Source organism: Schistocerca americana, chromosome X (assembly GCF_021461395.2).
Source record: "Schistocerca americana isolate TAMUIC-IGC-003095 chromosome X, iqSchAmer2.1, whole genome shotgun sequence".
NCBI lineage: Eukaryota > Metazoa > Arthropoda > Insecta > Orthoptera > Acrididae > Schistocerca > Schistocerca americana.
In genome coordinates, this window is record NC_060130.1 from 110387837 (window position 1) to 110402566 (window position 14730).

Sequence of the window (14730 nt, forward strand, 5' to 3'; positions counted from 1 at the left end):
GCCGGGTGGGCATACGCTGATTTCATACATGTAGAAAAGACGAACTTAATAATTCGATGAAACATAGCTGACACTAAAACAAATATTATCCTAATATGATTAAATCAAAGTGGTATCGGCAGAATACGTAAAAAATTTAGTTTGGCATCGTCGAACAGATATAATAGTGCAAACATATCGCAGTGTCGAGAGAAGTGGACTCTCCCAGTGAACGGTGCTTCTGTTTACAGCAAACGGGTGTTGAGCTGCGACACAGAAACCTATTTGTGACGTAAGCTCATCCGTTGTCGCTGCTATAAATGTATTTCACAAATATGTATGTAAAATTTAGTTAGGTTAAAACAGGTTAAAATTATTCTAGAAATAAAATACATGAAAATTGTTTCAGTAATACAATGAAATACATGAAAAACCTTAAGTGTAATTATTTTTTTTAGTTAGTAAATAGGAAATCGGTGAGTGAGAATATGTGGTGCCGAAAAACTGCGGTGGTAACTCTAGGTAACACTAATAATACACCCACGTATCAAGTTTAATGAGGTATTCAAACTGCATAAAGTAATATAACAAATAATAAAAAGGGTCGATCGAACAAAAGTTAAGGCTTGAGGAATTTAATCAGCAACCTCTGTAGGAGTAGCTTCGGAATGCGGCATAGGCAAGTGCTGACCGTAGGAAGACAACCTCCAGGGATTCTCATTATTTAAAGAATGAAATTTTATGCTTCCTTGATCACGTTCGTTATCCACGGCTATATCTCAGCTCTTAAAACAATACAGGGTGATTCAAAAAGAATACCACAACTTTAAAAATGTGTATTTAAGAAAGAAACATAATATAACCTTCTGTTATACATCATTACAAAGAGTATTTAAAAAGGTTTTTTTTCACTCAAAACCAGTTCAGAGATGTTCAATATGGCCCCCTCCAGACACTCGAGCAATATCAACCCGATACTCCAACTCGTTCCACACTCTCTGTAGCATATCAGGCGTAACAGTTGGGATAGCTGCTGTTATTTCTCGTTTCAAATCATCAATGGTGGCTGGGAGAGGTGGCCGAAACACCATATCCTTAACATACCCCCATAAGAAAAAATCGCAGGGGGTAAGATCAGGGCTTCTTGGAGGCCAGTGATGAAGTGCTCTGTCACGGGCTGCCTGGCGGCCATCGCCTCGGGTAGTGCCAATGTGGTGGCGCTCCATCCTGCTGAAATATGAATTGTTGTGCTTCTTGTTCGAGCTGAGGGAACAGCCAATTCTCTAACATCTCCAGATACTGTATTCCAGTTACAGTAGCACCTTCGAAGAAAAAGGGACCAAAAACTTTATTGGCTGAAATGACACAGAAAACGTTCACCTTAGACGAGTCACGTTCATACTGAGTTGTTTCCCGCGGATTCTCAGTGCCCCATATACAGACATTGTGACAGTTGACTTTGCCGTTAGTGTGGAAAGTAGCTCCATCACTAAACACAATCTTTGAAACGAAAGATTCATCTGTTTCCATTTGAGCAAGGATAAAATCACAGAAATCGATTCTTTTAATCTTATCAGCTGCAGACAGTGCTTGAACCAATTTCAGACGATAAGGTTTCATAACTAACCTTTTTCGTAGGACTCTCCATACAGTTGATTGTGGAATTTGCAGCTCTCTGCTAGCTCTGCGGGTCGATTTTCCTGGGCTGCGAACAAATGCTTGCTGGATGCGTGCTACATTTTCATCACTCGTTCTCGGCCGTCCAGAACTTTTCCCTTTGCACAAACATCCATTCTCTGTAAACTGTTTATACCAACGTTTAATACACCACCTATCAGGAGGTTTAACACCACACTTCGTTCGAAATGCACGCTGTACAACTGTCGTCGATTCACTTCTGCCGTACTCAATAACACAAAAAGCTTTCTGTTGAGCGGTCGCCATCTTAGCATCAACTGACGCTGACGCCTAGTCAACAGCGCCTCAAGCGAACAAATGTACAACTAAATGAAACTTTATAGCTCCCTTAATTCGCCGACAGATAGTGCTTAGCTCTGCCTTTTGTCGTTGCAGAGTTTTAAATTCCTAAAGTTGTGGTATTCTTTTTGAATCACCCTGTATAAAAAACTGTATGAAATTCGTCACAGTTACATATTCTATCTTAACTTCAACACTGCACTGTAGCACTGGATACTGTATGTTCGACCCGGAAACTGTTGAAGTGAGTTCAGTTTCGCCGACGTTTGGTAAATCGAGGGACGTGGCTTGAAGCTTATTACTTAAGCATGTGGTTACGTTGACCACCAAGTTCCCATTTCTTAAACATTCATTAGGAAGTTTGAACGCAACTCAAAGACGACTGGTAGCTTGCTCACATACAAATTTTCGGAGTTTCAGGAATCACGTTGGTGGTTTTAACAGATTGTGAACACGCGAGAGATCTACACCCATGCATCCCATTAACTCATTGAAAGTTACATGTACAGTCTATGGCAGACCTCGCAAATAATTCAGCTGGAATAGGAAGGACACAGGAGCAGGGCCATGGAGAAACCGACGTAAGATGATGGGACCAGCATGGCAACCGAACCTCTCCCGAGCAGGGTACAAGTATCGGAACCCTGTCAGTAAGCAGACACTTTTCTGAATCAAATTGTGTTGTACGACTTACATCTATAGCTTCTACTTCAGCCGGGTTAGTTAACTTGTAACTACTCAAAATCGTAATAAATAATCAAATCTCTGGAGAGTTTTCTCTTTAAACAGACATTATGCGGAGAACGATAGATCCCGAAACTTTGATTACATTTTTTTTCAGAATTACAGGTGTACTTTAGTAAACCAACTTCCTGTAAAAAGTATAAAACGGGGCGGGTAGTAAAGACGAATGCTCATAGTAATGTATAAGGCAGATGGTTTTACATTTTAACAGATTTTATTGACCCAGAAACTGTGGATAACAGAAGCATGACAAGAGACAATTTGCATGTAACTGACTCACGCAAGAGCGTGCTACATCATGAACTGCGAAACCAAGTTATTACACAGGAGGCTTTAGTAAACCTGTCGACGTTCTACAAAGCATTATTTGTTAATAGCAGAACACTGAGTTTGTCAGCCAGACACAATGAGAAATATCGGAGACATTCAAACAAAAATTGAATACTGAATACTAAATTCATTACGTAACAAATGTAATAAGTATTCCATTGTTGTGTTTTCTGAATTTCACCTATCACATAATTCTTCCTTACAAGTGCTAAAGAACGATATTATCAAAATGAGTAAGGTAAAACAGTCCAGAGGACCTGTTGCGTAACTCGAATAGGTTAATATTATTTTCTGTGAAGTGCCATATATTGTATCAACGGCTGTGTGAATAATCACAGTCTTAACGTCACTCAGAACTGCCACTTACGAGGGGACTTCAAAAACTAGACAAACGTCCAAATAGGCCGAACAGTACCGACCTGCGGCCGCGTCGTCCTCAGCCCTCAGGCCTCATTGGCTGCAGATATGGAGGGGCACGTGGTCAGCACATCGGTTTCCTGGCCGTTGTCAGTTTTCGTGACAGGGACCGCCACTTCTTAGTCAGGTAGCTCCTCAATTGGCTTCACAAAGGCTCAGTGCACCCCGCTGCGCTCGGCAGACCGGACGGCCATCCATCCAAGCCCGACAGCGCTTCACTTCGGTGATTTTACGGGAATCGGTGTTACCACTGCGGCAAGGCCATTGGCATTTCAAAAATTAAGTTATACATTGCTTCGGCAGGCCATGTAACTTTTACTGAATCCTGCACTACACTTCAAAGTGAGTCGAACACAAGTCTAAACAACGGTCGGAAAGTTCTATGGATGGTTCAGTTCTTCGACGAGACACATCCGTTCCTTTGTCACGGAGCTATTCGGGAACCGCTGTGTGAACGTCCTCATCGTCGGAAGACCTGCAATTGCTGTGAATCATTTCGTCAATCGCCTGGGTATCATCGCCTTTGATTGATGTCGGTGGCCTTCCTTCCCGATCAGCATCACCTACATGTGTGCGGCCTTGGTCAAATTGTTGGCAACATTTCACTACGATTGGACTCTGCATTTAGTGCATCACCGTGAATCTTCGTGCAATTTAGATTTTTCGTCCGCAAGGATCACATTGTTCCACGTACTCATGTTTGGGGTATGTCTCAATTTGCCGCGCCATTTGCCTACCACATTGTAATGCACTTCTTACACGTACCGCAGCAGAATCGTCTCTGCGGGAGATCGAGAATATGTACTCTCATCCGGCAAAGCAGCGCTGTCATTACGGAATGGTCTTTCCGTGTGACGACGTGTGTTACTCACTTTTCGAGGTCTGCTCGCATACAGCTGTTTTCTTCTTCTTCTGAAAAAAAAATCTCCGCTACTAATTACCTCAAATGTAGTAACCATTATAACACTTTTTTTTTTTTTTTTTTTTTGATGGCTAGATGCGTTTTACCGTTTCAGTGTATTCATGCATCAAGACAAGTATACCATTTCTGGATATTGGTGGCAACATGTTCTAAAATTTATCATGGATGACTTTTCATCATGAACGAAAGATATGTGTTTTGATATGTCCTAATAGCGATGCCACAAAGATGTAAGTCGTATTGTTGGGTATTGTTTGTCTTCGCCCACCAGTCAAGTAGCAGAAGGAACTTGTTCTCCTACACGTAGTGATTCATCACATAACTCAATTTTTTTGTGTAAAGCTGTTTCAAGTTTTCCGATTCTGACGAAGTAATGCAAGTATTTCTATATTTTGCCGCGAAGTCATCGACCGTTTTCTGAATCCTCGGGTCCAAAGGACCGGTAATATCATGTAGACATAGACATACGCTGAGTGTTGGCAATAATTTCCCAAGAAGACTTACAACATATTGCACTGTGTAAGATATGATTACTTTGTTCATATATCGGCTCATTTGCAATGTAATGTAAAAAACTGAAAATAAAAAAAGTTTCGATATGGGGACCGGATCCCAAGACCCTCCGACAACCGTTCTGTACTCTTTCCGCTGCTTCAACCGTTGCCTCGAAAGCGCTTTCCCTGTCTAGACGATGAATATCACCCTAGCACGTGTAAATCATCAACTTCAAAGTAACAAAATTATCCAGTTTTATACAGGATTTTCGGAAATTCCCGAAAACTCCTAGAATTCGGAAAGAGGAGTGAGTAGCTAATATTTTGAATTCGATCCCACGTCCGGAAACGTACCATTTCCGTACTACAACCATTTGATAACATGTTGGTAACGCGAACATTTTTAGAAGTAGTTGATTCGGCGTGATCCAGCACATCACATGTTTTACAGTTCCACTCATCAACAGCCAAAGGAATTGCTCCTGTACCTGCTGCCGGGTTCTCTTCAACGTGATGCAGTACGGGAGCACGGCATCTCCTTGGAGCACCACAGTCACGTCTGCTGACGGCGAAGGTACCCTTTCTGGAAGCCGTTGCGTAATTGTGGTGAAACGGGTATGCAATGGAGTCGGACGTTGTGGAGAACGATCTTGATAAAGGCGACGAGCAGGTCTTCGATCACCGTGAGCCTCGCCATTCAGGAGGATCATGTTGGTGTACTCTGCAAACGCGTAATCAATCCGGTCACGGGTTCCTATTCAAAATATTACGTACTCACTGCCTTATACAAGTCGTACAAGTTTGTAGTGGAATTTCCGAACACCCTGTATACGAAGTGCTCGTACAGGCGTTATGATCCCTCCCTGGTAACTTACTTCCGACTCAGATTTTCCTTTGCCTTTCCTTATCATGTCTTTAGTGAAAATATTAATAAGTGCAATAGACTGAACATTAGTTTAGTTTATTTGCAGTGCAGGTAACAAATTGAAAATGAAAAAACAGTACCATATAGGGACTCGACCCCAGCTATTTCCACATACCGTTCTGTACGCTTCACACTGCGCCAACCGCTGTCCGGAATCTACGCTAATATAAACAATTGATACACGGCCCGACCCGCGTCAGAAATGCTGTTTTCTCTAAACTCTCGGCAACCTGGAGCTCCCACTTCCGTCATTTTCATTTCTGGCCAAGCCCTTCATACACCACACATTCTAATGAAATCGGTTATGAGGAGCAGGCATGCTCCCCTTGGCATTCTGACAGGCAAACCTACCCAAAGGATACACTTTGATTTTGGTCGGTTTCGAATTTGTTGTAGTGTAGAGCAAAATAAAAGACAAAATATTTTTTATACCTTCCCATACGGCCGTTAACGGGCTGAAACACCCACTTCAAAAAATTTCAAATAGAAGTTCTATTGCTTTTAATGTATGTTAAAACGGTGCACCAATATTTGTCGAAATAGCCATTTTTTGATAGTTCACCGCCCCCCCCCCCCCCCGCCCACTATTTTGTTTCTCATATTTTTCTATACATATTTTTTCTTTTAATTTTGTTTGTCTTTTAATCTTGTGTTTTATTTGTGTTTCCTTTTTACATTTCCCATATTTTTTCCAGTTGTAACATTTTCATATTTAATTATTTTATATTTGAAATTCTTTTTACGTTATTGTAGCAACTTTGAAATAGTGTAGAATTGCTTGGGCCAAAAAGACCTGAATGCACTTCGATTTTGCGCAACGAGCACAGGTTCAAATGGCTCTGTGCACTATGGGACTTAACATCCGAGGTCATCAGTCCCCTAGAACTTAGAACTAATTAAACCTAACTAACCTACGGACATCACACACATCCATGCCCGAGGCAGGATTCGAACCTGCGAGAACCAACGAGAACAGGGAAATTAAAAAAAAAAGACTATTTTGGCAGATCTGGGTGCACCGTTGTAACGTACATTAGAAACGACAGAACTATTTGAATTTTTTTTCATCTGTTACCCTTTCAACGGTACTCGTTCAGAAATATTTAACTCAGGTATTTTCGAGGGGATGTTTCACCCCCTTAACGGCTGAGTGAGGTACTCACCTGACTTCTGGAGACACTGCAAAGTCGCATTCGGGAGGACGACGGTTCAATCCCGTCTCCGGCCATCCTGCTTTAGGTTTTCCGTGATTTCCCTAAATCGTTTCAGGCAAATGCCAGGATGGTTCTTTTGAAAGGGCACGGCCGATTTCCTTCCCAATCCTTCCCTAACCCGAGCTTGCGCTCCGTCTCTAATGACCTCGTTGTCGACGGGACGTTAAACACTAACCACCAGCACCACACTGCAAAGAAGACATTTATCTTTCTTAACTACATAGAAGTCTACCGATCGTTCTGGAAATTTTGCCGCAGTAGGGCAGATAATCGATCCATGGTTTTCTGTTTCTTTCTCAGTTTCAACCTCTTCGTCCGAAATTGTTGGTTTTGACTGCAGCGCCGCCTCAGTTTGTCGACCCGATTACCCATTCCTATTCACAGGTGAATAGTTCTTAGGCGAGGCTCATCATTTTAGATAAAACTTGACAGCCTGGTTGCCGCCCAGGCAGCACACGAGTAAGAAATACGAAACGAACAGTTCGCCTGAAATGCGTATGCGCACTATTAATGAAGCACGTCGGGAAAAACTGAAATATCACATGACTAAAAAGCATTTTAAAGAATGAAAGCTGTGCATACAGAGAACATACAAGCTTGCAGTCTTTCGGACTTACCTTTCCTGTTCCTTTTTGGGGGTCCAGCTACAAAAAAGAGCCGTAATAGTACAAGTAAATGCAGTAGTCGAGCTAGTACTAAAACTATTTAAAAACTGGTTATCCTTGTTGCACCAAGCGAGTATGCCTATCAATCTGTTGTGCACATCAGGTTCAAATGGCTCTGAGCACTATGGGACTCAACTGCTGAGGTCATTAGTCCCCTAGAACTTAGAACTAGTTAAACCTAACTAACCTAAGGACATCACAAACATCCATGCCCGAGGCAGGATTCGAACCTGCGACCGTAGTGGTCTTGCGGTTCCAGACTGCAGCGCCTTTAACCGCACGGCCACTTCGGCCGGCTGCACATCAGGGAAAAAATTAATATCTCGCTAATAGTGTTATACATAATCATGGAACAACAGCCAGTTTGAATTTACACTGAGGTGGCAAAATTCATTGTATACCTCCTAATATCGTGTCGGACCTCCTTTTTCCCAGTATGGTGCAGCAGCTCAGTGTTGCATTGACTCAATCAGTCGTTGGAATCCCCCTGCAGAAACACTGATCCATGCTGCCCCTATAGCCGTTCATAACTGCGAAAGTGTTGCAGGATTTTGTGCACGAACTGATCTATCGATTATGTCCCATAACTGTTCAATGGGATTCATGACGAGCGATTTGGTTGGTCAAATCTTTCGCTCGGATTGTTCAGAACATTCTTCAAACCGATCGTGAGCAATTGTGGCCCAGTGATATGAAATAGCTGTTTGGGAACATGGCTGCAAATGGTCTTCGAGTAGCCGAACATGACCATTTCCAGTAAGCGATCGACTTAGTTAGGCCAGAGGACCCAGTCCATTCCATGCAACTACAGTACACACCATAATGGAGACACCACCAGTACCTTGCTGACAGCTTTGGTCCATGGTTTCGTGGGATCTGTACCACACTGTACCCTACCATCAGCTCTTACCAACTGATATCGGAACTCATCTGACCAGACCACGGTTTTCCAGTCATTCAGGTTCCAACCGATACGCTCACTTGCCCAGGAGAGGCGCTGCAGGCAATGTCGTGCTATTAGAAAGACACTCATTTCGGTCGTCTGCTGCCCAGGTTCCCCAAGTAAAGGAAAAAGGTTACTAAAATACGTCTTTTTAAAGAGACAGGTAAAATGTACTTCATAAGTAATGCATACTTCATGACTAAATATTACTTAGACTCAGAATAATGATTAGCAACGAAAGGTGATAGCTGCAACACCATGTCGCATTACAATTCATTATCACGACGAATTGCTTTTATAAGAAAATTATGTGCTAAGACCTATAATGCGTGACAGTCACGTCACGTCGTTCTCCTGTGCTCAACTTCTCACTAGTAAAAGGAGGATGTTGACTCAGTTTTTTCAGATAGACCGCAGGGAGGACACGAAGACGTGTATGGGGCATGGCAGCATGTTTACGGGCCTAGAGATTTTTTCCTTTAGAGACTGAAGGGAGTGCAAGAGGCAAAGCAGGATGTTCGTGATCCTACTACATCTACATCTACTACATCTACATTTATACTCCGCAAGCCACCCAACGGTGTGTGGAGGAGGGCACTTTACGTGCCACTGTCATTACCTCCCTTTCCTGTTCCAGTCGCGTATGGTTCGCGGGAAGAACGACTGTCTGAAAGCCTCCGTGCACGCTCTAATCTCTCTAATTTTACATTCGTGATCTCCTCGGGAGGTATACGTAGGGGGAAGCAATATATTCGATACCTCATCCAGAAACGCACCCTCTCGAAACCTGGCGAGCAAGCTACACCGCGATGCAGAGCGCCTCTCTTGCAGAGTCTGCCACTTGAGTTTATTAAACATCTCCGTAACGCTATCACGGTTACCAAATAACCCTGTGACGAAACGCGCCGCTCTTCTTTGGATCTTCTCTATCTCATCCGTCAAACCGATCTGGTACGGATCCCACACTGATGAGCAATACTCAAGTATAGGTCGAACGAGTGTTTTGTAAGCCACCTCCTTTGTTGATGGACTACATTTTCTAAGCACTCTCCCAATGAAACTCAGCCTGGTACCCGCCTTACCAACAATTAATTTTATATGATCATTCCACTTCAAATCGTTCCGCACGCATACTCCCAGATATTTTACAGAAGTAACTGCTACCAGTGTTTGTTCCGCTATCATATAATCATACAATGAAAGATCCTTCTTTCTATGTATTCGGAATACATTACATTTGTCTATGTTAAGGGACAGTTGCCACTCCTTGCACCAAGTACCGAGCGAGGTGGCGCAGTGGTTAGCACACTGGACTCGCATTCGGGAGGACGACGGTTCAATCCCGTCTCCGGCCATCCTGATTTAGGTTTTCCGTGATTTCCCTAAATCGTTTCAGGCAAATGCCGGGATGGTTCCTTTGAAAGGGCACGGCCGATTTCCTTCCCAATCCTTCCCTAACCCGAGCTTGCGCTCCGTCTCTAATTACCTCGTTGTCGACGGGACGTTAAACACTATCCACCACCACCTTGCACCAAGTGCCTATCCGCTGCAGATCTTCCTGCATTTCGCTACAATTTTCTAATGCTGCAACTTCTCTGTATACTACAGCATCATCCGCGAAAAGCCGCATGGAACTTCCGACACTATCTACTAGGTCATTTATATATATTGTGAAAAGCAATGGTCCCATAACACTCCCCTGTGGCACGCCAGAGGTTACTTTAACGTCTGTAGACGTCTCTCCATTGATAACAACATGCTGTGTTCTGTTTGCTAAAAACTCTTCAATCCAGCCACACAGTTGGTGTGATATTCCGTAGGCTATTACTTTGTTTATCAGGCGACAGTGCGGAACTGTATCGAACGCCTTCCGGAAGTCAAGAAATAGTCCTGGGTTCACCAGCGTCTGTGTGCGGGGATAAATAGTAATTATCGTGTGCAAATAGTGCAAAATGACAAAAACTTTATGACCGGGGGGAACAATAAAAAGATGAAGTGTGCAGCTGTTAAGACACCGACCTCGTATTCAGAAGAATGGAGTTTGTTCTGTACAGCGATCCTTGTTCATATTTTCCGTGGTTTTGCGAAATCGTATCGTACAATGCCAGGACGATTCCGTCAGCAAGGCCACGGCCAACCACCTGTCCTGTCCTCGTAAAACCGTACCCGGGTACAATGATGAGCAAAACTTAAAGACGAAAGTAGATTTGGGATAATGTCACTGCCAAGCAGCATAGTTCGATGAAACTTGGACCATACATAAAAAGAGCTGCTACAGTAAAGCACAGAAGGCGTCTGACAGAAACGTGCAACAAGATGAACAGAAATGACATTTTTCTTCAAAGACAATAATCACACCGAAGTCACGCCGATTTATAATGGTCGCCCGGACATTAAAAAATGCGCGAAACGGTTCTCGATATAGTGTGTGATCACCACGGACGGCAGTGGATACTCTACAACGTGCTCCCACGCTGGCGGCAGGCTGATAACGAGTTCTTGAGGTAGAGGGTTCCATTCCTTTATCAGCACTACTGAGAACTGCTGGATGGTCACTGGTGCATGTGGGTGTGCCGTAGTACATCTCCCCAATACAGGCCATACTTGTTCGATGCGATTTAACTCGGAGGAACTTGCAAGCAAGTCCATTTGCCGACCGAATATACTCTCTTTCCAAGAGTTACTCCACCTGAGCGGGTCGATGCCGCCGCGCATCGTCATTCATACGAAGTCACGGACGAATACTCACGTGGAAAGACGCATGTGGAGCACAGTGTCAAAATAACGTCGACCTGCGAGTGTACCGTATTAAGGAATGTGGAGTTAAAATGGTTCAAACGGCTCTGAGCACTATGGGACTTAACTTCTGAGGTCATCAGTCCCCCAGAACTTAGAACTACTTAAACCTAACTAATCTAAGGATATCACACACAGGCATGCCAGAGGCAGGATTCGAACCTGCGACGGTAGCGATCGCGCGGTTCCAGATTGTAGCGCCTAGAACCGCTCGGCCACTCAGGCCGGCAAAAATGTGAAGCTCAGAAGGCCATTCGACATTATGCCCCCCCCCCCCCCCACCACCACCACAATGCCTGTACCATCAAAATGATCAAATTCGACAATGTTCCTAGGTGCCTTACGTGTCCCCAACTCTCGCCACATGAGAGAATGGAAGGATATTCGGCGAAAGGACTTGCCTGCCCCTTCCTCCGACTTAAATCTCATAGAGCACGCACTCGATGTTTTGGGTAGGCGTATTTCAGCACGTCCATTGTACCAACAATCATCCAGTAGTTGTCAATCGCACTGCTGAAGGAATGGAACGCCGTACCACAACAACTCCCTACTAGATTATGGACAGTATGGGAGCACGTTGCAGAGCACGCATTGCCGTCTGTGATAAACACATAACAGTGACCCGCCACTTGTAATGTCCAGTGGACCATCACAGATTTGTTCAAACCAATCGCGAACAGTTGTAGCCCAGTGGGAAGCCGCATTGTCATCCATAAGAAATCCATTGTTGTTTGGGAACATGACGTCCGCGAATGGTTCCAAATGGTCTCCAAGTGGCCGAACATCCAGAGGACACAGTCCATTACATGCAAACACAGCCACCACCAGCTTGCACAGTGCCTTGCTGACAACTTAGCTCCATGGCTTCGTGGGTTCTGCGCCACCTCTAACCAACTGAAATCGGGACTCGTGTGACCAGGCCAAGGTTTTCTAGTCGTCTAGGGTTCAACCGATATGGTTACGAGCGCAGGAGAGGCTCTGCAGTCGTCGTGCTGTTAGCAAGACCACTCTCGTCGGTCTGCTACCATAGCCCATTAACGCTAAATTTATCAGCACTGCCCTAACGGATACGTTCGTCATATGTCCCACATTCATTTCTGTAGTTATTTCACGCAGTGTTGCATGTGTTATCTCTGACATCTCTAGGTAAACGTAGCTGCTCTTGGACGCCAAGTGAAGGCCTTCCGCCACTGCGTTGTCCGTGGTGAGTGGTAATGCCTAAAATGTGATACTCTCGACACAGTATTGACACTGTGGATGGTGGAATATTGAATTTCTTAACGATTTCCGAAACAGAATGGCCTTGTTAATTCCCCGTCGTGTTTCTATAATCACGTCGGAAACCTTACCTCATTTATCACCTGAGCACAAATGACACCTTCGCCAATACACTGCCCTTTTATACCATGTGCATGTGGTAACCAACGACATCTGTATATGTCCATATCGCTATCCCGTAACTTGTGTCTCCTCAGTTAATATGATTGTGTGCTAATACCTGGTTCAATAAATAAATCATTGCTCGTGAACGTTTTCTACTAACAGCCCAACATCAATTTATTCGCCTTTTCTTACCTGTTGCTGAAGTTTCTAAAATTAAATAAATTCTTGTTCCGTTATTTCTTTATTTTTACCGTTACTATTTTTGCAGTATTATTTTCATCCCATACATTTCATAGATTCGTGTTTTTCCTGTTTTTCTCCTTTCGACGGATTCTATAGGTCGAAGCTTCCCAGCCGAATAAATATAAAATAAATAGCTGTCGAAAGCTGTTGCTGATGTACCTGTTGTCAAAGAGGGTATTACTTAAGAGGCGGGACATATGTTGCAGGTTTACACGATCTTGATACGGCTGCCGCCGGACTCGGCGAGCTGCGACTCGACGGCGGACCAGCCGTCCATCAAGATGATCGCGGACGACGGCAGCGGCGCGGCGGCGGCGGCGGCGGCGAGCGGCTTGGGCGGCGCGGGGGCGGCCGGCGCGCCGGGGGTGGCGGGGGCGGGCGGAGCGGCGGCGGCGGCGGCGACGCTGACGCCGCTGCGGGGGCGGGCGGCGGCGGCGCGCGCCGACAGCGGCGACTACTCGCTGAGCCTGCACCCCGCGGGCGCGCCCACGGCCTTCCCGTCGCCCGCCGCGGCGCGCCGCCCCTCGCACATGCCCGACATCCGCATTCCGCTCAACGCCAAGATCATCCCCAAGCAGCTGGCGCCCGGCTCCAAGGCGCTGCTCACCAACGCGGGCCCAAAGCTGCAGCAGCACCCCAAGAAGAAGAAGAAGACGCAGGAGAAGAAGGCCGACAAGAAGGCGGCCAAGACGCTCTCCGCCATCCTGCTCACCTTCATCATCACGTGGACGCCGTACAACATTCTAGTCCTGCTCAAGCCTCTGACCGCTTGCACCGGGTGCATACCGGAAGAATTGTGGGATTTTTTCTACTACTTGTGTTACATCAACAGCACCATCAACCCCGTGTGCTACGCTCTCTGCAACGCGTCCTTCCGGCGCACCTACGTCCGTATTCTGACGTGTAAATGGCACAACCGCAACCGGTGCGCAATGAATCGCGGATTCTACAACTGATAGGAGCCGAACAGGGAGGCGCTCCAGATGCGCACTCCCGTTACCAACAGACATTTTCCGTGAAGGCGTCGGCCGTGTGATCTGTTCCCACCGAGACGGATAATAAGAGTGGAGAACGCCTCCGACTTACCCACTCGCTCGTATTATCTGCGAATGGTTTTCATTGAGCAGTTACCGAAAGTGACACCAGTTATCTTAGTACGACCAAATTGTACGCTGCGGAAGTTACACCGTGTCACACAAATGCGCATACGGACAAACTCCCGTGACGCGGAAGCACGGTCGTGGTACATGTCCGAAGGGAGCTGGTCATCAGAAAAGCTTTCTGCAGTAGTTGCATATTAGAAGTGTGGTATTTTATCCGGACATTCGCAGAATAGTAAAAGGAGCGCTCCACATACCTACAGACCCTACGTAAAAAAAATCCTTTGTACGTTCTGTGTTGTTTGAATTTCGATCCGATCAACTTTAGATATTACCGCTCGTCATCTGCCTTGTCGTGGTTAAGACAATACTTTTAGATTTAGACTCAACGTAGTACGTCGAATTTTTGTAACAAAACTAACGATGGCAAAACTATGTATTGAACATAAAGATAGAGCTCTTTTAGCACACTCTGCGAGATCAGTAAGCTCAGCTTACGAACGTTGAAAATCTGATCCTTGTGAAATCGTTTTACAATACATGTTTCAAGTAGATACGAATATTATTTCAGAGCAGCAAGTGATGCATCGTGCATATA

At 44.9% G+C, this 14730-nt stretch overlaps 1 protein-coding gene across 1 annotated transcript in view; it reads left to right on the forward strand.

Annotated features, from left to right (window-relative positions):
• LOC124555845 (muscarinic acetylcholine receptor DM1-like) overlaps positions 1 to 14108 on the forward strand; it is a 60847-nt gene extending 46739 nt beyond the window's left edge. Inside the window, exons 2-3 of the mRNA XM_047129910.1 lie at positions 13239 to 13329; positions 13417 to 14108. Of these exons, the coding sequence (XP_046985866.1) occupies positions 13239 to 13329; positions 13417 to 13988 (663 nt within the window). The 3' untranslated portion in view covers positions 13989 to 14108. The remainder of the gene's footprint in view (positions 1 to 13238; positions 13330 to 13416) is intronic.
• Positions 14109 to 14730: the final 622 nt, after the last annotated feature.